The 27,246-nt window shown below is 51.7% G+C and overlaps 1 protein-coding gene across 2 annotated transcripts in view; it reads left to right on the top strand.

Moving 5' to 3' along the window:
- The first annotated feature begins 2,646 nt into the window (after positions 1–2,646).
- Positions 2,647–27,246, top strand: part of GPT2 (glutamic--pyruvic transaminase 2) — a 32,850-nt gene continuing 8,250 nt past the window's right edge. The window contains exons 1-8 of one of the 2 annotated variants that reach the window (XM_047711077.1): positions 2,647–2,797; positions 3,011–3,281; positions 9,555–9,644; positions 11,826–11,934; positions 16,859–16,992; positions 19,001–19,244; positions 23,295–23,374; positions 25,180–25,316. In XM_047711077.1, the coding sequence (XP_047567033.1) occupies positions 3,039–3,281; positions 9,555–9,644; positions 11,826–11,934; positions 16,859–16,992; positions 19,001–19,244; positions 23,295–23,374; positions 25,180–25,316 (1,037 nt within the window). In that variant the 5' untranslated portion in view covers positions 2,647–2,797; positions 3,011–3,038. Of the gene's footprint in view, positions 2,910–3,010; positions 3,282–9,554; positions 9,645–11,825; positions 11,935–16,858; positions 16,993–19,000; positions 19,245–23,294; positions 23,375–25,179; positions 25,317–27,246 lie in introns of both variants that reach the window. The other variant, XM_047711078.1, reaches the window with a different exon arrangement.

Below are 27,246 nucleotides of genomic sequence, written 5' to 3'. Positions count from 1 at the left end.
CAGGACTCTAGGATCATGACCCAAGTTGAAGGCAACTACTTAACTGACAGAGCCACCAGGCACCCCTGTAGAGGGCAAAATTAAGCCACAGTTCACTCTATTACCACCATCATCATCACAACTACCACCCAAAAGCTTTTCTAGGGCTCAGAGCATTACAGTGGCAGTGCAAATTTCCAAACCCACAGAGCTACACAAGCCTGGTCCCTGCATGTATGGACTGAAGCGCTGGGTTAGAAATCACAGTTCAGGCTCTGCACTTGACTGTGCCACCTGAATAAGTCACTTAATCTCTCTGAGCTTCATCTGCAAGATGGGGATAATGCCTGCCTTTTTCACTTCATTGATGTCTATCAGGTTCAAATGCAGTGATAAGTATGAAAGTGCTTTGTAAATTGTAGTAGTGTGGTTCACAGGAAAGAAAGAGAGCTCTCTTCTCATGCAGTCATCACAGGTTGGCTAAGGACATAATTTGGACATTAACTTGTTTTCTACAATGATGACGTGTGAGCCCACGTAGATGGATTGTGTGCTACGCATTGTTTTCCCCAGTTTTGCAATTGGATTTGTCCTCACCTCTGTACGCCCACCCACCCTCCCAACTCCCCTGCCCCTTCTGATCTGGGGTGGAGACTACAGGAAGTGCACCAACCTGTGGGTGAACAGTGAGGGACTGTGTTTACATTTTATGTGGGTCAAGGTTAAATGTGTTTTAGAGATGGAGGTGTGTGGGTGTGTTTCTCCACAACTGAGCAGAGCAGATGAGAACATGACGTTGAAGGCAGTGGTGTCCTTAGAGAAGTCAAGCTCCTGGAGGGTATCTTTGCTTGGAGACTGGATACCTAGCCACTGGGACAGAGGTGGGGAAGCAGACAGTATCAACAGAAGTGCTGGGGGTGGAACCATTGATAAGAAGCCCAAATAACTGTCTTTGGTGGGCAAGCCAGTTTATTAATATAGGAATATTCAGAGATTTTCGTGTCTGCTGCTCCCTCAATCCGCTTTTCCCCTTTATTGGTAATCAATTTATCTAATCCAAGTATATGGCAATCTCTTGACAAGGATGAGTAAGAGAGACTCATAGCAATAGGTTCCAAACTCTTGGCCTTTTCAGAGTTACCTCACTGAACTATCCTCACAGTCCCAAGAGGTTAAGTGTGTTACACCATTTTACAGATGGGGAAACTGGGCTTACAAATGCTAAGTAACATGTTCAAAGTCAGCCAAGAGGTAAGTGATTATATGTATCTACATTCAAACCCAGATTTTCTAGTACCTTTTCCCTGCACTGCTGTGTGTGTGTGTGTGTGTGTGTGTGTGTGTGTTTAAGATTTTTTATTTATGTATTTGACAGAGAGAGAGAGATCACAAGTAGGCAGGGAGGCAGGCACAGAGAGAGGGGGAAGCAGGCTCCCTGCTGCGCAGACACCCCAATGCCATGCAGGGCTCTATTCCAGGACCCTGGGGATCATAACCTGAGCCTAAGGCAGAGGCTTAACCCACTGAGCCACCCAGGCACCCCCACTGCTGTGTTTAAAGTGTCTCCTGCCCCCTACTTTCACAAATCTAATACTGAGTGTGTGTGTTTGTTGGGGTGAGGGAGCTTTGGGCTGCTTTTCTGCAAGAAAACACCTAGACACAGAATTTCCAAGAGGGGAAGGGACCTTGGGGGCATTTAACCCAATTTACTTTGCAGATAGACATCTGAGGCCCAGAGAGGGAAAGTGATTTCTCCCTGGCTCTCTGGATTTTGGTGTCTCAGACTGGTGTTTTCCATTCCGACTCTTGCCACTCACTCTGGGGGAGCCAAGGTGCCTTTGCCTAGTAATACCTTTGTAAAAAAAAAAATTCTTCGACAAATATTTACTAGTGCCTACCTATCTGCCGGGAACCCTTAAAGGTGCTATGAATAGGATGAAGAGGAAACACGACTCTTCTGGAGCTAACGTGGTGAATGCAGGAGGTGGACCATAAGCCGGTAAGAGGTATCTAAATAAGATAATTTCAGATGCTTGCAAGAAATAAAGAGGTAATGAAGGTAGGGAGTCAGGAAAAGGCTGACCATCTGGAACCTGCCTGGTGCAGGTTTAATTTTAATTCTTTAATTCTCACAACCACCCTTAGAGGCTGACCCTTAGGGTCAGATCTCCGCTTTGCTGACAAGGAAGCTGACGTTCAGAGGGGTAAAGAGTGGCAGTCCAGTCCCAAACTCCTAAGCTCCACTTCCTACCAGCTCCCGTTGAGCGGCCACTGCCACCTTCGGGCCCTGGATGATGAAACCCGGGGCGAGGACTGCACCATCTCTCAGCCGTCTCCTCGCAGGTGCTCGGTAGTGGGTGGAGAGCGGGGAGGGGTCGTGGAGGGAGGGATGCGCTTCCAGACACACTGCAAAAAGCTCAAATTCGTAGGAGGCTGAAAGAACATTCCCTGGCCCAAACCCCCGCCCAGCTCCCCAGCCCCAGAGCGGGGGACAAAGAGCCCGCCCAGCCCCTGGCAGAGTCTGCAGACCGTTCCCGCCTCCAGCCCGGCCCCCTATCTGGCCAGCGCGGAGCACTATGGGACTTGTAGTTCAACCACTTTCCACATCGGCTCTGGAAGCGGACTGGGGAACTACAAGGCCCAGGAGCCAGTGGGAAGGCCCGGGGCGGACCCGCCGGCTGTGGGTGTGCGAGCGCAGGGGGCCGGGCGGTGCTGGCTCTGGGTGCTGAAATGCGGCTGCTGGCGCCGAAGCCCCGGGCCGGTTTCAGGCGCGCGCGGTAGCTGGGCGCAGCTAGGGGTGGCCAGGCGGCGGCAGCAGGCACGTTTCATTCGTGCATTGGGCGCAGCTTTTGCAAAACTGCTTTGGTTCTGCGGTAGCGCGGTGAAGGGTTCGAGTCGCCGGGGGATGGGCACCCGGCCCCGGAGCCAAGGTGGCTCCGCTCGCTGAAAGGGCCCTTTGGCTGGGCTTGGGGGTTGGGGCACTGGTGCCCGCCTTGGACTGTGCGCGACATATTTGTTCTTTTTCTTTTAGTGTCAAGGTTCTCCTGGGCGGGCGCGCGATGCAGCGGGCAGCGGCACTGGTCCGGCGGGGCTGCTGCCCCCGGACCCCGGGCCCGTGGAGCCGTAGTCAGAGCAGCGCGGCCGCCGAGGCCTCGGCAGTGCTCAAGGTGCGGCCCGAGCGGAGCCGGCGCGAGCGCATCCTTACGCTTGAGTCCATGAACCCGCAGGTGAAGGCTGTGGAGTATGCGGTGCGGGGACCCATCGTGCTCAAGGCCGGCGAGATCGAGCTCGAGCTGCAGCGGGTGAGCGCGGGCGCCTGGGGCCGCGGGGCGGGAGGGCCCAGGGAGGCTAGGGTCGCCGAAACCGTCAGGGGTTGGGGAGAGGGAGAAGAGTAGTTGTTCGAGGCTGGGGTCCACCCGCTGGGTCTTCCTCTCACCCCGGTGGCCAGCTCCTTCGTTCAGCCAAGGTTGGCTAAAACAAGAATGCTCTCCTCCTATCCCTTCACCCACTGATGCCCGCCCGGCACCTGGCACAAAGTAAGGCCCTCAGATACGGTTCACTTGTTGAATTGAATTCATCAATTATAATTGAGCGACCGGTAGTGCCAGGCACTGCACGTTATGTGGTTGTCCTACCCGCGGCGGAACCAAGGTCCGTGGGGGGAGGTTAACAACAACCAGTAAAGAAAGAGACAAGAGAATTTCAGATAGTGAATAAGTGCTTTGGAGAAAATAAAATGGAGGAATGGTGTAAGGGGGTGCTGGATGGGAGTGTTGGGAAGGATGGCATGTTAGGTAGGAGGAGAGGGAGGAAGGCTCTAAGACTTAGGTTTGTTCCCAAAGCTTTTTTTCTTTCTGAGACCTTTTTGGTCGTTCTGCCAGTACGGATTCCATGACAAGAGTGGAGGTGTGGAGGAGGGTCCTGAAGGATTCCTGCCTCACTGAAACCTTGATTGGCCACACATTTTGGTCTCTGGGGATACATTCCTCCCCAGTGGGTAGTCAAAGTCTTGAGCCTTTGGAGCCTTGGTAGGATGGCCCTGGACTTTCTTTGTCTTGGTGGCTGGCTGACTGTGATCTTGTAGTTTGTAGTTGCATGTAAAAGTGGCTGCATGCCCGGGAGTGATTTCCTACAACCAGGGTGACTGGGTGTTTTTAAGAGATACCTCTGTAAGATACCAGTTCTAACCTGAGTGGAATTCAGGAGGCTGAGTCAAGAGAGGCAGTGTAAAAAAAAAAAAAAAAGCACACACTGCTAAGATTTCTAAGATCTGATGAAACAGCTGCTTGCTTAAGATAGTTCTAACCCAGAATGCCGGTGGGGGAGGGTTCCTTGATCTTGTGCTCTCAGAGGCTCTAGAACTGGGTGACTCTGGGGCGAGTTGATCACTTAGTGTCCCATGAATGTATGGGAGGAAGCAGTGGTGGGATGCCCAGTTCTCCTGACGGAAAATAGTGAGCTGAACTAGTCAGAGTCCAGTGTCTCCCTCTGACTCCTTTCACAGCTAAGTTTAAGGTTTGGCTCACAGAAGGCTGGCTCGGCTTCTGTGCTTTCCTGGCCCGAGGTGTGAGGTGGGCCAGAGACAGAAAACACGAGTTTTGCCACTCTGCTCTCTGTGACTGGCCGACTGGAGTTGCCTGTCCTTGAGACAACAGTTTTCCCTGTTCAAGCAAAGCTGAGATTAAATTGTTGTGGGCTTATCACTTAAGCTAATTCCTCTGGTTTCAGAGCTGGTAAAGGCTCCAGGGATTCTCTCCCCCTTTTGCTAAATAGCAGCTTGGGTGTGGGCTCCATGAAGTACGAGGATGATTAGGACAGAAAGGTGTCCTGTCTTTGTCTTCAGGAGGCTGACTGCACACCTATTCTGTGGACCTGAGCCTCTCCCCCACCACTTTTTTTAAGGACTGGAGGGATTTTTTAGCAGGCAGAGAAAAATGTGAGAGCATTCCAGGTGGGAGCTGTGAGCAAGGATGGAAGGTTGGGAAGTTCTGGCATTTGGGTCAGGGGTTGGTGCTGTTTGAAGAGCGGAGCTATGGCAGGAGGTTACAGGAGATGAATGAGACAGAAAAGGGGGGCTGGGCTCAGGACTTTCTGGGGGTTTTGATGTGAAGTGGGGAACCATGAAGGGGTTCCAGTAGGGCACAGTTCCATGATTGCGGTGAACAAATTTCTTGATCATTTAAGCTGGAAGCACTGTGTGATTTCTGGGAGGGACGATGATGCACATTCCCATAGCCTACTCCTAAGTAAGTTGAGTTTTGTGTACACCTCCTTTCTGGTGCTTTCATTCAAACTTAACGCCTTCTTGTTTTATTCTCACATTGTCCCAGTCTAGCTGCTAGAGACATAGCTCAGCCAAGCCAGCATAGCCTCCCTTAAACCTTTCATTTTGGGAGACCCCCTGTATCTACTTTGCTAGCTTACACAGTGCCCCTTCTGAGAGAGCCATATTTTTCCCAGTCATTTTTTTTTTCGTTTTTTGGCTTGGCTCTGCACAGCTTCATTTTTTTTCTACCTCTGTTTTGAACTGCAGTGATCAAAATGGGACTGATGTTATAAAGAGTTTGATTGGGTAGAGATGGGACGGGTGAGGATTTATAGGGTGACTTGGGGTGAATCTCCTATCATCTCTTGGCTTTGGTCTTCCCTAAAAGGAGAGAGGTGGCTTGGTGGGCCCAGAGATCCCCCCCACCCAATTCCCTGCCCTGGCTTTTGTATCTCTTGTCCATCTGAAGGGGTCCTGGCCTTTATGCTGCCTTTTGGAATGATTTCCCCAGGTGCTCTGCAGATGGTACTCACTGTTTGGCTGGACACGTGGTTCTGGTGTTTGACTTTGAGGTGGCTTGCGGGGCAAGTCCCATCTTCCTTCCGTCAGTGATAGGAGTGGAGAGTGCTCAGGAAGGCCTGAGGGAGGGAGGAGAAGTTGGTTAAGTGGGTGTGAAAGGGGCCATTCAACTCCAGTCCTGTCTGTGTGCTCTCAGAGAGGCCCTGTTTCTCCCTGACCGCAGCTCCAAGCTCCAAATGGGGAGAAACTATTAGCTTTTCAGATCCTGGTGTTCACTGGGAGCAGCACTTAAAAATAAGCTGCAATTAGTAGGAGTTTTGAAAAGATCTGTCAGTTCTTCCTCAACCTACTACTTTCTTCCTTTATTGCAGGAGGGGAGGAAGTTGGCACGAGTAGAGACAGGAATGGCTCTACTTCTGTTTGTAAAGTACACATAGTTGGGGCAAAACATTCATAAATAGAGGGAAAAACTGATTGTGACTGTTAAAATCAGTGTGTGCTGCATCTACGTTGGTAAAAATGGAAGGTGCTATATAGCACATGGTTATAGTTAGCTGAGAACTAAGGGCCTATTCCCATATCCCTACTTAAGCTGAAAGGAGGGGAAGGAGTTCCCTGGGTAGGACATTGTCTCAACTGCCTGCCCCCTCCCCCCGCCCCTGCCCCCAAGCCTAGGGAGGCAGCACTGGGTGGGATGTAAGCAGGTGGATTATCTAGATGTGCTCCTGGATACTGTGAGAGGGAACTGGGATGCTATCTGCTGACCTGATGGCTCCTGGGGCTGGGCTGAGGCAAGGTCACTATTGGGTGTGTTGATCAGACCTGGATGAGTCACTGTGGGCAGGAGTCAGTCCCTGGCTCCTTGTTATTTCCCATCCTGTGTGGACCTTCAGTGCTTTTTTGGTGAGAATCTGCTCCAGAACAGTCTCCTTTATATGGGGGCCTTTGGCTGGGCAGGCTGATCTGCTGCCCATTCAAGGGAGCCAGCTCATCCCCACCCCCACCCCCAGCTCATCCATCACAGCAAAATGTCTGGGGTCTGTGGGCACCTATACCCAAGAAAAGACATGCGCAGTGTTCCCAGGCTTCTTGTCAGCAGGCCCTGAATTGGTTGAGCAGTGCAGGGGGCGGGCATGGGAAAAGAACATCCAGGGCCCTGTTCCAGGCATATTCTCTCCCTGCATTGGGCTGGCTGAGGGCCCACAGCTGTGTGTTGGTTCCTGGCCCTCAACTGTGATGGATTTTATCCCTACCAAAGAATGAACTGTGCCCATACCATGGAAATCACCTGTGCTCAGCTGGCCAGGCCTAGGGGGCTGTGGCAATTCACAGGCTGACAGAGAGACCTGTGCCAGGAGCTCAGGCCAGTGCCAATGGGGGTGAGTCAGTCCTACCCCTTTGTATACTGTGGCCTGGTCCCTCCTTCACCCCCCCCCACCTCCTGCCTGTGGGGTGAGCCCTGAGGCCACATGCCTCTCAGTCTGTCTCCAGGGTCCTGCTCTCACTCCTGTTCTAGCCCTGGAGCAGAGGGTGGTGCCACCCATGGGCCTTGGCCCTCAGGACACTTAAGCTGGGACCTCTTTGCATACTGACCAGCCCTGAAGAGCTGTGCAGAAGGGACACAGGGATTTAAAAGGCCTCTTTCCCCCCATAGGCTTTTAGAGACTTACCAAGCCCTGTTTATGAAGGTCCATGGCCAGTTCTGAGACACCCTTCCCAGCCGGCTCTGCCCGCCACCCCATGCCTTCTTGCTCCAGAATAGCCAGATAAATGGAAGGGTCTTGGAGGTGGCAGATGAGGTGGCAGAGAGACAAAAGCTACTTTTGTCCCTTAAGATCACTGTTTTTTACTTAAGGTGTATATTATTGATTTTGAAAAGGCAAAGTTTTCTAAAGGTGATTTAATTCACACATTGTGGGAGTTGGAGAAAAGACAAGGGTCAGAACCTTAGAAAACAGGGAGGCAAACCCTAAGAGACACTTAACTCTAGGAAAGAAACTGAGGGTTGCTTCAGGGGGATAAGGTAACTGGGAGATGGGCATGAAGGAGAGCGTTTGATGGAATGAGCACTGGGTATTATATGCAACTGATGAATCACTAAATTCTACCCCTGAAACTATAATACACTATATGTTAGCAAAATTGAATTTTTTATTTTATTTATTTATTTTTAAGATTTGATTTACTTATTTGACAGACAGAGATCACAAGTAGGTAGAGAGGCAGGCAGGGCGAGAGAGGAGGAAGCAGGCTCCCCACCGAGCAGAGAGCCCGATGTGGGGCTCGATCCCAGGACCCCGGGATCATGACCTGAGCCGAAGGCAAAGGCTTTAACCCACTGAGCTGCCCAGGCACCCTGAATTTATTTTTTTTAAAGATTATATTTATTTGATAGATCACAAGTAGGTAGAGAGTCAGGCAGAGAGAGAGGGGAAAGCAGGCTCCCTGCTGAGCAGAGAGCCCAATGCTGGACTCGATCCCAAGACCCTGAGATCATGACCTGAGCCGAAAGCAGAGGCTCAACCCGCTGAGCCACCCAGGTGCCCCAGCAAAATTGAATTTAAATAAAAATACATAGAATTTGTATTTTTAAAATTTGAATTTAACATGTCCTTGAGGAAAGGGCAGCTGGAGATGGGAAGGTGGCCAGGCTTTCCATCCAGGCTACCCCTTGGTCCTGCCCCCTCCTTGCCCCACAGTCGCCTTTCTCTGCCACAACCCTCCCAACCTCATCCTTAGTCCGGCTTTGTAAGATGATGATGTTTGTACTCTGCCAAGTGCTTTCGTACTGTTTGTCTCAGCCACCCTGGGTGGGGGGGGTGGTCATTGAACTTGCTGCTGATTCTTAACGCTTCTAGTGGCAAATTCTGGACTTGGGAGCTCTGTGGAATCCCCATATTTCCAGATCCCCAAAACCTCCGTCCGGAGTGCATTTTCTCATTCTCAGCAGCCGGGAGTCCTTTAGTCACCCCACCCCTGTCACGCATGACGTTGAAGTTGGCAGGTCTCTGAGTCCCTCCTCTCTGGGACCTCTTTCCTGTGTTGAACACATTGCTTGGGCGGTGACTGAGAGTTCTGCAGCCATTCTTTGCATCTTCGGTACCTTTTTTTTTTTTTTTAAGTGAAAATCAGCCCACATTCTTCTGCAAAACCAGGTTGCAAGGGAACAAGCCTAGAAGTCCCTGCTGATTGGGGGTCTTCTGGAGGGGAGGGTGGCTCTGGTGCCCTGGCCATTTATTTAGGCTGTTGAGATGGAGCCATGCTTGGGGGAAAGTTGTGGGGGCCTTTCCCTGATGTTTGGGGGCCTCTGCTACTGACCCCTGCCTCCCACCACTTTTGCCCCAAGGTCCTCTTTTTAGTCATCCTTCCTAGGCCAAGTTGGCTGGCAGGCCCTGGACCTGCAGCTGCCTCGGGGTGCTTGGTAGCCCAGGAGAACTCCTGAAGCCTTCTTAGAAAGTGGGTGGTGGTGAGCATAATGGTTGAGAAGAGTGATCTTGGAGTCTGGCTTCAAATCCCACTACTTGCATTTATCAATTATGTGATCTCAGACAAGTTGCTTAGCCTTTTGAAGCCTCGTTTTCCTCATTTGTAAAATGAGATTAATACTAGTTCTTCATGGGGTGGTGGTTAAGGTTAAATGGGGCGAGCCATGTCGAGGGCTTGGCACTATGCCTGACACCTGGTAAGGCTCAAAATAGGAGTGTTTATTAATATCCTGTGGGGGCATTGCTTGGCGAATCCAGGATCTCCGAGTCTCCAAGTAACCACCTGTTGTCTTCTCTGTGCTTAGGGTATCAAAAAACCATTCACTGAAGTCATCCGTGCCAACATCGGGGACGCCCAGGCCATGGGCCAGCAGCCAATAACCTTCCTCCGACAGGTAAGCTGGCGCTCAGGAGCAGAGGCTGCTGGGAGAGCAGGGAACTGGAGCCGGGGTGGGCCAGCCAGCTCCTCTCATTCCTGCTTCCTCCCCTGTCTAGCCCCCTCGGGACACAGCAGGCGCCAGAGTCCCACAGGGGGGTGCCATGGAAGTAGAGGCCCCCTCCAGTGCCTGATGTGCCCTGGGCCTCTCACTCAGTCTCCTCCCCTTCCAAAGTTGTCTAGAATGTCTAGACTCACTTTGGGGTTACTCTTGCGTATGAGGCTCCCAGGGATACCCTTCCATAGTCTGTGGTCTCGGATACTGAGATCAGAGCTTGGTTCATCAGCGTGTCAGAGAAGCAGCTTGGAGAGGTAGAGGCCCAGTGGGCTGGGAGGTGATACGTGGGGGTCCAGATACTTTCATCCCAAGTGAGACACCCCCCTAGTTTGAGCGTTGACTCTGCCACTTACCAGCTGGGTGGCTTTGAGTAAGGGCAAGTCACCAGAGCATTGCCTTGGAGGACAGCTGGGGGCCTCAGTGTGACATTGAGTATGAAGTGCTGACCCCTGGCCCACAGGAGAGTGTGCGGTTGGTGACCACTGTTAGCTGCTGCTCTCCTGCTTGCCTTGCTGATGTGACCCATCTTGCTCCTGAGGTCTCCAGGAGGTGGGGTTTAGTGTTTCCGTTTGGGCACCAACTGCAAGGATGCTGCATGGGCTGAAATTGTGGGATCGGTGGGCTGGTGGGAGAAAAAAATGCCAAGGGCCTCCTGAACAGAGGGAGAGACCAGCGGTGGCGAAAGCTGCTTCCTATGGAGCAAAATGTGGTCCTTAAGTGGTTAAGGTTCGCAGGCTTGGGCAAGCAGGGCAGCTGAGCCCCGGAGACCCCCGCCCTTTTCGCCTGCTGCAGGGGCTGGCGTGGCGGGGGTGACCCTGCCCTATTCTCTGGTGGAGGGGTGCAGGGACCTGACTTAGCTTGGGGAGTTCACATCGGGTCTGGGGAAGAGAACTGAGGCTGGCATTGAGCCGAGGAACGTCACTGGGGCTTCCCTCCCGTGGCCACTGCTGGTGAGCTGAGGAGCATACCAGCAGCTTGTGAACAGATGAGGCCCCAGACTGGGCCCGAAGCTGGGGAAATGGATCAGACCAAACAGAGCAGCTCTGCTGGGGAAGCGGAGGCAGAAGGCTGGACCGCCCTGAGTGTCCTAGAGTCACACAGCTCTGGAGGAGAGAGTAGAAGCCGTTCGCCACACGTGCCTGGGGCTCTGGGCATGAAGAGGCTCCTGCTGACTCAGCCTCCTCTGGCTGGCTGACTTGTTCCCAAATCCGGCTCCGGCTCTGGCTGTGGCAAATCCAGCGTCTCCTGCCTGGTGCTGGCATCCTACAGCCTTCACACGTCTCTCCTCTTCACAAGTGCCCGTGGGAGGAGGGCAGGCTGGGTCACTGCCCCTTGTACTCATGAAGAAGTGAGGCACCAGGAAGCCAGCTCCCACCTGAAGTCACCCAGCTGGTGTCAGAGCCACGAGCCCTCGCGTCCCCTCAGGGCTCTTGGCACAGCTTTTGCGCTGCCAGCTTAGGCTTGCCCGGTGAGCTGGGGTTTACCGGCACTTTTGCAAACACTTCCTTGTTTAATCCTCTTAATTTGTGAGGTTAGGGTGATTTTCTCTGTGATAGAGATGGGGAAACTGACCCGGCCTTCAGTTCTGGCCAGGAAAGGGGATGACGGTGAGAAAGGGGGCAGGGGTTGAGAGTGTGGGGGGAGGACACTCAGTCTGTGAGTTAGGAAGGGGTCTGTGCTCCTTTCAGTTGGGGTTCACCTGTTTGCTCAGCCCTGGCCCCTGCTCAGGAGCCCCCTGGATCTTGTGGCCTTGGGTGTGTGAACTGCCGAACTCTTTGGAAGAGTTAGGGCCAGGGACTGAGGGGCAGGCTCTTCCTGTTCCCCGGCTCCTCTTCTGGCAGCTCTCCCTTTGGGTCCCAAGCCCAGGTCATGATGTACCCCACCTTTCAGCATCTCCTGCTGCAAAGAGCCCAGCATGCTCCTCCCCAGCCACCCCAAGCTCCCCCCAGGCTGGAGCCCTCGTGGAGAGGCATGTACCAGAGTTGTGGTCGTCACAGTGTCCATGCTCAGGGTCCTCATGGCCCTCCTGGGGCTCTGGGGTTGGGGGTGCTGGGAGCCCAGCCCACGCCTCTCTTCCCCCAGGTGATGGCACTCTGCACCTACCCAAACCTGTTGGACAGCCCCAGCTTCCCAGAAGATGCTAAGAAGCGAGCCCGGCGGATCCTACAGGCTTGTGGTGGGAACAGCCTGGGTGAGCACCCTCCCCCTGCCCCCCATAGTCAGGTCCCGGAGGGCATGAGATGAACATGTGTCCTGAGCGTGGGCTTGGGCCCTGGCCCCGAAGGGAGAGTTATCCATGTGAGTGTGTGAATGTGTACGGGATGGTAACACGCAGAGTAAATGAAAAACAGTCTTCCTCTTCGTGTCTGCTCTGTTAACCTCCTGTTAGCTGAGCAGTGAGGTAAATGCCATCTTTTGGAGGATCAGGGCACTTGAGCTGCAGGAGCCTCCGTTGGCCTGGAGTTTGGTTTCACACCTGGGAGCCAGCTTGAGTAATTGACCCTTCTGTCAGCAGAGCGTTGGTGTGTTTGTTTTAAAGTTTTATTTTTTTTTAGAGAGCATGAGCAGGGACAAGGGGAGAGAATCTTCAAGCTACTCCCCGGAACCCTGAGGTCATGTTCTTGGCCAAAGTAAAGAATCAGGGTAACCTGAGTCACCCAGACACCCCTCAGAGCGGAGGGTTTAACCCAGTGATGGGCCTCAGTGACGGGCTAGATGAAGTGCGGTGCGTGGCTTTGTCCAGTCTTCTTGTCTGTCACTGCTATGGCAAGAGGTGATCAGTTATTGGGGAAGGGGAGTCCTGTGAGGTGCCTGTGAATCCTGTGTGATGGCTTCCTTCCTTCTGACAGTGCTGTCCACCCTCCCATTCCTTGTGTTCCCACCTCCCTGGCCTTTGGTCCCCTTTGCTGGAAGCCCACGCCCAGCCATCTGCCTCCTTAAGGAGGGAGCACTCCATGGAGGGAGGCCCTGGAATTTGGCCCCTGCAGATGTGAAAATGATACTCTCCCTCCCTTTGCTGTTGAGATGGATTTCCAGTCTCTGGGCCTCTGGCTCTTTGTTCTCATCTCCTGTTCTTTGTTCTGTTTGCTTTTGCCCCATTCCTTTGCCCCATGCCTACAGAGGGATCCAACTTTCCTCACCCCAGGAAAAATAGTTGTTCTGAGAATTTTTTTAGGACACGTGCCTGAATGCTCTGGAACGTGGGAGAGGGATTCTTGTAGCTTGGCTACGTTCCGCTTCTCTGCCACTCCCCTATCCCTCCCCTCCCTTTTTCTGCTCTTTCCCTTTAATGAGAGCCCTGTGCTTACTTTCCTTGCTGTGGTTACCCCTCCATGCTCTGCCCGAGTCTGGTCACTGTCCTTCAGGGTGTCCCTCTCAGGAAGGGACCAACTCCCCTTGCTTTCCTGCCTGCCAGACTGGGGAGGGTGGGGGCTAGCACCTTGTATGGCAAGGCCGAAACCACAAGCTGTCAGAGAACAACCCAGCAGCCCGAAGGCTCAGCCTGCAGGCTCCTCTCCTCCTGTGCCCTCTGCCCAGGACAAAGGCACCAAGACCCTGTGGCCATGGGCCTAAGATTCCTGGAAGCTGCGAGGAGAGGTAGGGTAGGGAGTGTTTGTCGTCCGCATGCCTGATGGGAATCCGTCTGCCACGGCGGGGAGGGGGGGGTTCTCTGTTCCCTGCAGGAAGCCTCGAGTTTTTGCAACTCTGTCAGCCAGGGCTTTGGAAAGGAGTTGGGGAGGCCACGTTCATGTGAGTCCCCACTTGGGGTGTTGCAGCAAGAGGAAAGTTGGCCTGCGTGTGGGGTTTTGGGGACTTGCACTGAGTTCCGAGGACCCTTTGAGGATAGGTGAGGTGGGTACTCCCTGAGCCTCTCTCCTCCTCCTTGAGCTAGGAAGTACTCTACTCAGCTCCTGGGCTTTTGAAGGAGGTGGATGTATATGCTAAAGCCCCTTGTCAGGTGTGGAGAGGCCCTGTCCTTGGGGGTCACCACCAGTCCCTGCCCATTGCAAGAGGTAGGGCAGTGTCATCCTGCGGGAGGTGTTCTGTCAACTAAGCCTACCAGCCCACAGAAGTAAGGGAAATAGAAAATGTCAGTGTGCCCAGGACAGCCCTGACCCAGGTCGGGATTATTAAATACATACACAAGGTCTTAGAGCTCATCTGGATGTGTTTTAATCGTGCCCTTTAAAATGACTTTTTTTGATTGGGAGGGACACAAACCATAAGTGACTCTTAATCTCACAAAACCAACTGAGGGTTGCTGGGGGGAGGGGGGTTGGGAGAAGGGGGAGTGAGGTTATGGACATTGGGGAGGGTATGTGCTATGGTGAGTGCTGTGAAGTGTGTAAACCTGGCGATTCACAGACCTGTACCCCTGGGGAATAAAAATATATTATATGTTTATAAAAAAAATAAATATTAAAAAAATAATAATAAAATAAAATGACTTTTTTTGGGCACCTGGGTGGCTCTTCCTTCGGGTTAAGGTTAAGCCTTTTAAGTTAAGCCTCTGCCTTTGGCTCGGGTCATGATCTCAGGGTCCTGGGATCGAGCCCCACATGGGGCTCTCTGCAGCAGGGGGCCTGCTTTCCCCCTCTCTCTCTCTGCCTCTCTGCCTACTTGTGATTTCTCTCTCTGTCAAATAAATAAATAAAATCCTTAAAAAAATAAAACGACTTTTTTAAAATTTAAGATTGATTTATTTATATGAGAAAGAGCATGCACAAGTATGGGGAGGGGCAAAGGAAGAGGGAGAGATAATCTCATGCAGACTGGGTATTTGTTGTGCACAGAGCTGGACTTGGACCTCAGTCTCACAACCCTGAGATTATGACCTGAGCCAAAATCAGGAGTCAGATGCTCAACCAGCTGACCCACCCAGCCGCCCCTAAAATTCTTCATAGAGTTCATCATTTTCTGTTCCAGGAGTAATTCAGTTCTCAGGTTGTATCTTGGATCTTAATAGGATTAAGGTGGAATCTAGACGTCCAGGGAGGTGCAGGTCCTTATCTAGCCCTCCCGGAGCACCACTCTAGGCACTGAGGGACACTGGTGAACCAGGTGGATGGAATTTCTATGCTCACAAAAGTTCATGATCGGATTTGGGAGAAACAAACATTAAAAAGAATTCAGACAAAAACTAATCTCTAGTTTTCATGAGTTCTTGGAGAAAAGGCAGAAGAGTTATGCTGTGGGTCTGTAACTAGGGATTCTAATGTAGAGGGAGGGTTTAAGCAGCAAATACGATTCAAATTCATGGGGATGGTGAGTAATAGAGAACCTGCGAATGCATGCCAGCCAGAAGAACTGTTGTGTGCCAAGGCCCTGAGGTTTGAGAACGGAGTGTAATCCAGTGAAGAGGTCTGGATGGGGCGGTGTGATGGGGCTGGGAAATTGGGCGGTGGTGATGATGGCGGTTTGTAGGCCCTGGGAGGCAGGTTGCCATCTGTCTGAGGGCAGTGGGTCCTAAGCAGGGGTGTAGTGGGGTGGGCCAGGCAGGGGGATAGGTGTTCTAGCAGAGATGCACAGAAGAAATAGGTAATGGCCCCTGCCCTCAAGGAACATACAGTCAGCATGGGGAGGCGGACTTCATGTGTCTACAGTAAATAACTGGGGAAAATGCAGGTCAGGAGAGCGGCTCAGTATGGGTCGGCATCTTTATGACCGGCCCCGAGAGAGAGACTAGAGTTGAGCTTTGACGGACCAGTGTGGTTTGGAGCATAACAGAAAGGCTGAAGGAAAGGCTGGAAGGTCCGTGGCCTGCAGGGGCAGGGAGCTTGCCAAGGGTGAAGGCCTGGGAACTCGAGGAGGGTGAGCTAGAGGCAGGAAAAAGGGGAGGCTTGGCTGGTGTGGGAATGGACAGGCCCCATGGATTAGAAGCGAGGGCATTGAGAGAAGGCAGAGGGAAAGGTTTCTGAGTATGGGAGCTCAGAAATAAGTCAGTCACTCCGTAGAGGAGGGATTCTCTAATACCAGCATTTGTACCTCTCCATTATTTTAATTTGCAGAATATTTCAGATGCAGTAGAATACTCCAAATAATGTAACAAAAGACCTTGAACCCATCACCCAGACTTGATTCATGTTCATGTTTGCCCGTGGGACCTTAGAGAATTGGCCTAGGCTCCCCTCCCTTCCCTCTCCATCTTAGCAGCTGGTCAGAAGGGAAGGCTGAGCCCAGTGATGCACAGACGTTGAGGCAAACGAGGGCTTCCAGGGTACAGGGCCTGGACTGATACTCAATGAAGCCCTAAGCCTCCTGGTGGTGGGTTTGTAGTAGTCTTAGAAGGAATAGCCTGGTTCTCTTTAAATGTGGCGTAAAATTCAAACAGTGTCCAAGGATATAGAGTGAAAAGTCGGCCTCCCACCCCTGACGCCTGGCCTCCCCTTCACTTCCCCAGAGAGCTCACCCTCACCACTTTGGGACTCCTACCAGATGTGCCTACACAAGTATATATACTCAAATTCTTCCTAAAAATAGTGGCCTGACATTAAAACAAAACAAAACAAAACACAACAACACTCTTTATAGAGATATTACCAAACCTATAATAAAATGAACCAATATTAGTATACAGCTTGGATAGTTTTTGCACATGTACACACCTGTGTAACCTTCACCAGATCATGACACGGAACTTGTGCAGTGCTGCAGAAGGCTCTTGCCATTCTTCCGGGCTTTGTGGGACCCTGTGCAGGCAGCAGTGATAAAGACACAGCAAGTCTAGCAGTAGCGATTACATGTTAACAGAAAGTGTATAAACCCCAGGAGGGTGGATTAAACAGGTATGGGCACATTTGACTGATTGGAAGCCAGGACCTGGAGTAATGCTTGACGTCTAACAGCTTCTCTGTGAATACTGAGTGTGTGAATGGGTAGGTGGGTGGACAGGTGGATGGGCAGGTAGACGAATACATAGATAGCAGATGAGTGGATGGGTGGATGGATAGGTGGTTAAGCAGCCTGCCATGATTCCACAGCCTAGAATAGTGGGAGTTGGGTCCTAGAACCCCTCCCACCTCCCTGTCCCCACCCCAGGTAATTACATGGGTGTCGCCAACTCCATAGAGCCAGTCATCCTGCCTCTAGTGACTGTCTTCCTTGCTCTCTTACAGGGTCTTACAGTGCTAGCCAGGGCGTCAATTGCATCCGTGAAGACGTGGCTGCCTACATCACCAGGAGAGATGGCGGTGTGCCTGCAGACCCGGACAACATTTACCTGACCACAGGAGCCAGTGATGGCATTTCTGTACGTGTGAGGGTGGCTTGCTCTCCAGTGTTTACCCCCATGAAGAATAGCCTTCCTAGTTAGGGACAAGGATGTGAGCCTGTGCCAGTAGGGAGAAACAGGCCTGGGAGGAGGGGTTGGCTCTCTGCAGGTCCAGCTGGAGAGGAGCCATGGGCACTCGAGGGTGCCTGTCTTTCTGGTGGCATTGGCCTTTCTCTCGCTTAGTTCCTGCTGGTGTTCCTCCTCCTCAAGGTGCTGTACTAGGTGTTCGGGAGACCGTGGGAACCGAACACACTTGGCCTCTGCTTACACCCTAGTGCCTGATCAGACCAGCATTGATATCACATAAATAAATGTCATATCACAAGCTTTCAGTTTCTCTTCTGGGTGAAGAGGACAGAGTGCCCCAGGAGGAGCAGCAGGGTGTGGGGGTGGTTGTGGGGAGCAGAAAGGTTTCTTCTCAAAGGATGACTGAGCAGAGGTCTGGGGGATATGTAGGCATGAATGGGGAGGCAGGGGATAGAGTGTGTTCTGAACAGAAGGTCAACATGTGCAGAGGCTGTGAGCTGGAAAGAGGCTGCGCATTTGCAGAAGGAGAGTCAGAGTGAGCACATGTAGCAAGGGCCAGAGTTTCCAGACGTGGTCTAGAGAGGCAGCCGGGGCCTGAGTCCTACAGGGCCTTAGTGGCCATGCTGAGGATTTAGGTCATTGTCCTAAGAACAATGTCCATTGAAGCATTTGAAGGTGGGGGGAGAGACGGATGGATAGGGGATAATTAGATTTATGTTAAGTTTTAACTTGGGCTGGGAAGGGGATGATGGATGTGAGGGAGTGTTTAGGAGATGAGGGAGGAGGTGGCTTGGGCTGGGGGTCAGCTGTGGGCGGGGTGAAGAGGGACTGTTGTCAAAATGTGCTTAGCAGAAGGGCTCTGAAGTCCCGGGTCTGAGGGAGCTGTGGTCTTGCGATCCTCTGGAGCATGCTCCTTCCTAAGCCTCATCAGTGCTGGTGCCTTCAATTCCTTTATTTTCTCTCCTCAGGGAGTGTGTGCGGACCCTTCCTTTGATGGGGTCATCTTGGTCTTTTGACCTCCAAGGCTCTTGTTTCTCCTGTTCGTTGAGTGCTTTAATCCTTTCAGATGCATTCAGCTCTTACTGGAGCCCAGGAAACGGGCCCAGCAACATTACATGCGCTGCCGTCTTTAAGTCAGCCTCTTGTGACAGTTGGGGTTTCAGTGTTGGGGCTCAGGTCTCCAACCGTCACATCTTCCACTGTGTTGTGCTGTCAAGGCCTCTCAATTCCCAGAGAAGCCCACATACACGCAGAGGTCCTAGAGCAGCCGAAGGAGGTGTCCTCAGGATTTTGTGAAAAGAATCAAGTTGTTGAGCTTCTGAGTCCAGTGGCATTCTTGCAGCGAGGAACTGGCCTGTGTGTAAGGTGGGAACTCTTCCAGAACAGGGTTTGCAGTCAGTTATTGCCACCTCCACCCATATCCCCATGGGGTTCAGGTGGCCTGGTTTCTCAGGAGTCCTGCAAACCTTGAGCCACACGGCCCGGGAAACAACCAGGTTGAAGCGCCACCTGGTGGTAGTACATAGGTATTTTATCCTGATTCGACAATCCCTTCCTTGTTCAGGGTCTGCCTGGGCACCGGTAATTACTAACAAGACAGATTGCTGGCCCTCCTCCCCTCCAGGACGTACAGAATGAACTTAAGGGCAAAGACAGGGCCAGTTTGTGGACTACTGTTTCAAAAGGCCTCTTCAAAAAACATAGGCATTGAGTGTTTTAACTACCTTGTTAAGAACTTGAAAGCATTTCATTTTGCTTACTCCTCACAGCAGACCTCGTTTTAAAGATGGGGGCAGCGTGACTCAGGGAAGTCAAGCAGCTCACATGGGGCTGCACTGAAGGAAGGCAGCGGGGTGGCTGGTAAAAGGCTAGGGTCGGGGCCTCTGGGGGAGTCTTCCTGGCAGCCCACAAAGGGTGGAGATGGGCAGGGTTCCTGGAAGCCGTGACTTCTCTGTTGCAGACAATCCTGAAGATCCTGGTGTCCGGGGGTGGCAAGTCGCGGACCGGTGTGATGATCCCCATCCCACAGTACCCCCTCTACTCGGCCGTCATCTCTGAGCTCGATGCCATCCAGGTGAACTATTACCTGGATGAGGAGAACTGCTGGGCCCTAAATGTGAATGAGCTCCGGCGGGCCGTGCAGGAGGCCAAAGACCACTGTGACCCCAAGGTGCTGTGTATCATCAACCCCGGGAACCCCACAGGTCTGTGCCCCACTTCTTTGCCAGTTTCTTGGGCGGTAGGGGCAGGGCAGCTGGTGTCCTACATGTCTGGTCACTAAAGAGTTAATGTGATGTTCTCTCTGCTCCCAGCTTTCTTGCATTTGCCAAGACTCTCCTTGAGGTTAATTATGCACAGCCTGTTCCCATTAATCACAGGCCTCACTTTACCTTTACTCCTAGTTGTTTTGCTGAACCAGTCGTCAGAATGCTGGTGTGTGCGTTTTTGTTTATCTTTGACACAGCGTTACTAGTGTACTTTGAGACTTGAGGAGGAAATGCCTTGTTAAAAACAACAGCAAACAAACTGAAACACCCTGCTTCCAGAAGTCGAAAAGCACTCCTATTTTTACATATTTAAAAACAAAAACGAAAACCCCCACCAAACGCCCAGCCCTCCCTGTTTTGATCTTTCTGGGCCACTGGCTTCATTTGCCCCCACTGCTATTTGGATGCTGAGAACAAGGGCTCCTCTCTCCTCCTTTGTTGAGATAAATTGGGTCAGGGCCAAATCGCATTGGAGTTGATTGTGGAGTCTGCTTCTTTGGAACATCAAATGATGCTTCAATCAGCTGAAAGCAGCACTTGAATTCCAGAGTGCAGAAAATGGGTGCGGCTGGCTGGGACACTCATTTATGTACATCAGCTCCCTGGAGGTAGGGGCGCAGTCTAACCAGAATGCGGGAGGAAGGAAAATGACTACAGCTGGGCTCTCTATTGAGGTTGCACATTAGAATCACAAAGGGAGCTTTTAAAAAAAATGCCAAAGGCAGGGCTGCCTGCCAGAGTCTCTGGGTATGCACCCCCCTACCCTGCCACCCCACCCCCATCAGTCAGTATTCCCTGTGCCTTGAAGGAGAACCACTACCCTGGGACAGTGGTTCTCAGACTGTAGCTTGTTAAAAAACAAACTGCTGGACCCCGCTCCAAGGTACTCTGATGTTATCAGGCAGGGCTGCAGCTTGAGAATTTGTTTTTCTAAATGAGCTCCCAGGTGATGCTGATGCTACTGGTCCAAACTTGGGTTAGCAGGTCCTATATTTTGGGAAATACTCTGTATGCCTAGTTTCTATTAGAGGGTCGGTAACTTTGTAGCCAGGCATTTACTATATCAGCTGGCTGTCTGGGAAGAAATATTTGCATTAAAGACTTCATTATTTTAGGTAAAGGGATCATGTGAATGTATATTAATATGAGTAATTTTTAAAGAGTGACTTCATGAATGGGCAGAGGCTGGTTTTGCTCTCTGGGTTCTAAATGTGTGAAAGACCAGTCAGCTCTTGGAAGATGGGGAATGGAAAATAGAAACCTACCTGAGATAGCCGGGTATCTTGTCTGGACCACACGCTGTGACCACTTGGGCTGAAAGGTGTCAAGATGGAGTGGAATGATAAGCCAGGACTCTGAGTTTTAAGACAGAAATGTAGCTCAAGGCTGAAGGGTTTGGATCCTAGAACTGTAAAGACCAGGGATAAAGCAGTCCACCTGAATCAGCATCCTTGCCCTAGGAACCTCCATCACTTCCCCAGGTCTGGGTTGGAGTCCTTCCCAGGAAGTCTCTGTCCTTGGAGTGACCTTCAGCAGCTCTAGCCCTGGTCTGCCCGCTGAGCGACCTCCCCGGAGAGCATTGCCCAAAGTTTTAAAACAAAAATTCCAGGCCAGGTTCTCTTTGGCCCAAGTAGGTTCACCTGCCTGTCCCTGAACCACTCAAATCACCAAGATTCTGGCCATGTATGTGTCCCATGCCCCTGCTGGAGTGCAGAGAGAGGCAATTCCCTGTAGAACAGCTGAGCTCTGTTACTCAAAGAAGAGAAGGACCCTGGGCAGGCTCAAACAACAGATTTTCTGGGGCGCCTGGGTGGCTCAGTGGGTTAAGCCGCTGCCTTCGGCTCAGGTCATGATTTCGGAGTCCTGGGATTGAGCCCCGCATCGGGCTCTCTGCTCTCTCGGGGAGCCTGCTTCCTCCTCTCTCTCTGCCTGCCTCTCTGCCTGCTTGTGATCTCTCTGTCAAATAAAAACAAAAACAAACAGATTTTCTCATTAGGTTTGGGAAATTGGCTTTGGTTTGGCTCAGCCTCTGGAAGACCCCTCTCCAGCCTTTCTGTGTCCCAAGCCATCCCTTCTGTAAGGTGGCCTCATGTCTCCCCCTGCTGGGCACAGCTGTGTCCTGGTCCCTTAGATACCACCACATGTGTGTAACCAGCCACTGGCTCTGGGGCATGTTCTGAGTGACTCCCAGGCACTAGAGAGAAACAAGCTCTGTCCTTGTCCTCAGGTCTGCACTGCACACCTCAGTGAAATTACTTGCATATAATGGATCTTTCTGAGGCCCTGGTCCTTACTTAGTTCCTCTTTTCACGCTCCTTGGCACTACGTGCCTGTGGTTTTGATATTCTTGCTGCTCAGATCTTCGTTTGCTTTCTAACAGGATAGTCTGTGGGATCAGAGGCAAGCCTCGCAGGGTTTGCAAGCAGGCCCGGCCCCCCCAGGTAGCCACCACCTGTCAGTCTGTGGGAACAGTGGCTGGTTCCTTGTACAATCCAGGGCCGCTGCCTTTCCGGAATCCCAGAATGCTGAGCTTCATAGGAAGCCCGGTTTGGCATTTGCTTGGCAAGAGGAGAGTTGAACCTATAGTAAAGGAGTTGATTCATTGTTTTGATAGTTCAGAGCTGAGATCTGGTTGAATCATACCGTTCTCTCGTAAGACACAACTTTTTTCCACACGTGTTCTTAATATTCTCATACAGGGAAGAATGTAGGTATTTTTATTTTTTAAAGATTTTATTTATTTCTTTGAAAGAGATCACAAGTAGGCATAGAAGCAGGCGGGGGAGGGGTGGAAGCTGGTTCCCTGCTGAGCAGGGAGCCCGATCAGGGCTCGATCCCAGCACCCTGAGATCATGACCCGATCTGAAGGCAGAGGCGTAACCCACTGAGCCACCCAGACACCCCAGTGTTTTTATTTTTAACAAAAATGTAACATAATCTACGTATTGCTCTGCATCAAGGTACATACATGTATATAAATAATGTGCATATTAAACACATATATACATATGCACATAGTTACAAGTAATATCCGTAGACTCACATACATGCATAGTAAGGAAGCAGCCTTCTTTGGTAAGTAGTCAGCAAGCTTGACTGTAGTGTTGTTCCCTGCAGGGTATGGGAGCAACTCTCACACTCCCATTGCCACACCAGTAGTAGGTGTCAGGAAACAGGAGAAGAGTTCAGACCATTTCCACCTTGCAGCATTTATTCCTTCCCCACCTCAACCCGTGGCATTTCCTGTGAACTGGGAGAGGACCGTTTTGCTTTTTGTACTCATTTCTGTAACATTGCGGGGGGAGGTATTTTCCACTGTTCATGTTGAGTCAAGTTCTCCAGGGGAGACCTCGAAGGGAAGACTGCCACGCGCTCCCCATCCTCAGTCAGCGATGCATAGCTCCCACGTGGCCCCTGACAGGAGACCCCAGAGCTGGTGCTCAGGCTGGTTCGTTCAGCACACACTCTGCAAATACTTCCTGAGCACCTGCTGAGTATTGGCTTTAAGGAAGCCGATGAGCCGCACAGACCTTGTCCTGACTCACGGAGCTTGTGTATGCCTCTTTGAGACGTTGTGGGAACTCTCCATCAGCCAGTGTGATCTCTCCATTGGCTGCTGTTGGTGTGTGGTAAGGTGTGGGGGCCGCAGAGCTGATTCACTGAACCCTTCAGGTTTGTTTGCCTGTTCTGGGCTCTAGCCCAGACAGACATTCCCCCGCGTACACACACACATACCCCTCCCGAGTTGAGTGTGAAACACATCTCCCTCCATGTGCCTGGCTTAAGTGAGTCAGACAGGTGGGGCCAACACTCAGGGGTCCCTAGAGGTTGACTACGCCTTGTCAGGAGCAGTAACTAGGGAGGGTGATCCCAAAGGGTCATGTGGGAACACAGAACACCTGAGTGATTCTTGGTGGGGTTCATTCCAAGGGACAATTTAAACAGCATTACAAGCTGCATTCTGGTTTTGTTGGGGATTTTTTTTAGGTCAGGTACAAAGCAGAAAGTGCATAGAAGATGTGATTCACTTTGCCTGGGAAGAGAAGCTCTTTCTCCTGGCTGACGAGGTAAGAGTTGCTCAGCGTTCTCCTCTGTGGGGAGTGAGGCTGAGCTTTCTCTTCTGAGGGAGAGAGCCAGACTTGACTCTTGTGTAGCCAGAGAGAACTTTCTAGGTGTTGGAGGAGTGACTCTCACCAAAGGTGAGGATGTGCCAGCCTATGAGACGGTGACCTAAATCATCTCTATATTGGTTTGGGTCTTTGGTTATAAACTTCAGAAAGTTAACCCAAACCACTTTAAAAAGGATGGTAGACATAACAGGTGTGGGTTAAGTCCCGGGGCTCAAACCCTATCTCAGATTCTCTCGGCTTCCTCGTTGGCTTCACACTTAGCCCTGCTTTCTTCCCAGCCTAGAAAGAGCATTTCCTCCTGGTGATTCCCACAAAAGTCTCAGAATCGAACCTCGAGCCTCGTTGGTGCAGCTTGGGTCACACACCCCTCACTGAACCAGTCACTTTGGCCAGTGGTTGTAGTATGCAAACTAACCAGGCCCCAGGCAAGGGGTGAGGTCTCTGCCTCTGAGAGCAGGGGAGCAGTCTTCCTGAGGGCAAGTGGAGGGACTCTCTGGAGGGGAGAGTGGATGCTGGGTGGGCATACTGCTGCATTCGTGTGCCTGCGTGTGCTTCTCTGTTTACCATCCCATTTATAGCAGCCTGTTGGGGGGGAGGGGAATCTTAATTTCATGATTGCTGCTCCTCGAAACCCCAGTTGTGGAGCCGAGGCTGCCCATTCTTTTCCTGCTTTGTGAGGAAGAAACTCAGGCTTGTCAAATTCAATTTTCGTTTCTTCACTTATGCGTAATTTCTGGTCAGTGGTTGCTTCTACCACATTGGTTTCATTTCTTTCCTCACTAGAGGAACACTCTCCAACCCCCACGTGCATACACACACTCATACTCACACAATCACAGCTTATCCACTGAATGGTTGCCATGATTAGCAGATGGGTCTAAAGTTTTGTTTTGTTTTTAATTCCAGTATAGTTAACATACAGGGTTATATTAGTATCAGGTGTTAAAAATCTTCATTTCTGAAGGAGAGAGGGGGCAGCAGAGTGACCTTGGTGCGGTGCGCAGACCTCCTCCCCTTCCCGTGTGGGAAGGGGTGGGGGGAGGAAGAGAAGGAGGGCTGTGCCTAGCTTGTTGAAGGTGGAGCTGGGCTGACTCCCCGTGGGCCCACAGGGTCCCCGAAAGCCTCAGTTCCCTAAGCTCCAACATGAGTGTGGGAAGCTCATCTCCAAGGGCAGAGCAGGGTGCTTGCCTGCTGAAGGTAGACTATATGGACAGGAAGGAAGTATGTGTGGGCGTCGCTCATGTGTACAGTCTTGAAGGCTGGCGGTGAGATGGACAGAAAAAACAGAATGGTTCCAAATGAGGATGTGGGCATAATGGGCAAGAGAGCAACACATTCGGCTCTTCAAGTGGGGACAGGGTCAGAGGACAGCTACATGAACTGCTTTCATTATTAGTCTTATGGAAAGAGGGTAAACATTGAGGGAGAAAACTTGCTTGGGCCAATAGGAGTCCCTGATGCCATCATAGGTCAGATGAGGGAGAAAGGTCTGGAGGTTGGGTGGAGTTGAGTGTGGGTGAATGGGAGAAATCAAATGGACATACAGCCCAAAAGCCTTTCCTCCTGACATGTTCTGGAAGGTTCCTTTGGTATGGCTCGTTTTGGAAATAGCATCAGAGGTTGGGCTTCATAGCATACTAGGCTGAGCCTGAGCACCCGTGCCCTCCCTGGTTGGCAGCCTGCATGGGCTCGGGCCTCTTGGGGAAATTGGGTGACTGTCCTTGTCCTGTCCTCTCCCCCAGGTGTACCAGGACAACGTGTACTCTCCAGACTGCAGATTCCACTCCTTTAAGAAGGTGCTTTACGAGATGGGGCCCGAGTACTCCAGCAACGTGGAGCTTGCATCCTTCCACTCTACCTCCAAGGGCTACATGGGCGAGTACGTCGGCTTCTACCTCCCTCCCGCTGCCTCTGGGCCTGCCCCATACCAGCGCTGCTCTGCCCTGCCCCACAGCCAGTGAACACCCTTACGACAGCGTCTGCTGATCCAAGAAGTAGGAAGGAGTCAGGCCACATCTCCCCCCCCCCCCGCCGCCAGGAGAGCCCTGTGGTGTGAGGACGGCCCTTGTGCAGAAAGGTTCTTAAAAAATAGGGTCCTGCTCGAAAGAAACGTGAGCACAGTAAATGATGCAGATGAAAGCCGGGCCTACAACAGCTTCCGGTGCTAGTGTTTTCTGCCAGCCCTGTGGCTGCGGCTCCAGCATTGGAATCTTGAGTGGCCTGGGAAGGCAGGTTAAGTGTGTGAATGCCATGAGGCCAGGGAAGCAAGCTGTCTGTGCCCCCCACCCTAGCACTGGGGGCAGAGTCTGCTTCACTCCTGTCGTGGTTCATCCAGCTAATGCTTACGGATGACCTGCTGTGAGTCCTATACTGATCTCGGCCCTGAGGGGACAGCAGCCAGCAAACTGTGGCAGTCCCTGCCCCGAACACCTAGGGCCTAGTGAAGAGAGAGAGGCAATAGACAAAGTCGTGTGTCAGGTGGACAAAAACCTAAGAAATGGGAGTGCCAGGTGGTAGGGGCAGGGTCGCTGAGGAGGAAGGAGGGAGCTGTGCAGGTATCTGAGGGAGGAGCATTCTAAGAGAGGGAACAGCGTGTGCTTTAACCCTGAGACATGCCTGGAATGTTCAGGGAAATGGGGCTGAAAAGCAGTGCATGAGGGGGAAAGTGGCAGTTGTTGAGACCAAAGAAGTCCTGGGAGTCCAGATCACTGGGCAAGATGGGAGCCCTTGGAAGATGAGAGCAGGGTGTGAACTCACCTGACTGAACGTTTTACTAAACGCTGTCTGGTTGCTGTGTTGTAGGGGCAGGAACAGAGACTTGCAGCCAAGTGAGGTACTGTGGGCCAGGACAGAGAGGCAGGGGAGACCCTGGGTCCTGATGTGTTTGAAGGTGGAGTGGACTTGATGGACTTGTGAGAGAGGAGGCAAGTTTCATTCCCAAGTTTTTTATTATTCAAACAACAGGGAAGATGGAGTTGCCATCAGTGGATGAGGAAGGCTGTGGCTGAAGCAGATTTGGGGGAAAGATGGGAGTTGTTTTTTTGATCTGTTAAATTTTCAAATGCCCATTGGATGTCCAGGTAGAGATGGATGTGTGAGTCCCCAGCTCAGGGCCGATAGCCTGCTGATTGAAGTTTGGGAGATGCGGTGAGTATGTTGTTAGATCTCTGAGCCTGGACGTCCCACAGGGAGGGAGTGTAGATAGACAGGAGGTCTAGAGACTGATCTAGGCCCTCACTGCTCAGAAGGTGGGGGAGAAAAGGAGAAACTGCAAAAGCGCTGAGAAGGGAAGTTTAGGGCATTCATGCCCCCGCCTACACTGGCGGGGGAGGGTTCTTTTATGCACCAGGTGTAAGGATGGGGGAGGAGTCTCCCTTGTTAAGCTGGAAGCCAGTGGAACTGTGAAGCTGGGAAAAATATTTTGGCCAGATGGCGACAGCTGTACCTTTGGGATGACCGCCCATCTGGCTTTATTTGATGTGGGCAGGGGTTAATTCATGCTGGTCTTCTGGTCCACGTCCTAGCAGTGCTTTATCTTTGCTAGACTCATGTGCTGTGTAGCTCTTTTCCTAAATAAGTCTGTTCTCTGTGAACTCATTTTTCACGCTCCAGTGTTTTTATCACATAACTAGCCATCTGTCCGTCTGTGTTATTGATTACCCTTTTAACAGTCTCCTGGACATAGGTGTCCTGAGTTAGGCCCTGCAGTCCTCAGATCTGCTCACTTGAGATTAGACTGCTCTTCTCAAGTGGATTTTCTGCTCATCAGCCAAGGATTAGTCAGGAAGTTCTTTCTTTCAGCCTCTGTT

The sequence above is a fragment of the Lutra lutra genome, chromosome 17, assembly GCF_902655055.1.
Source record: "Lutra lutra chromosome 17, mLutLut1.2, whole genome shotgun sequence".
NCBI classification, from domain to species: Eukaryota; Metazoa; Chordata; class Mammalia; order Carnivora; family Mustelidae; genus Lutra; species Lutra lutra.
This window is presented reverse-complemented; position numbering and strand designations above follow the sequence as displayed.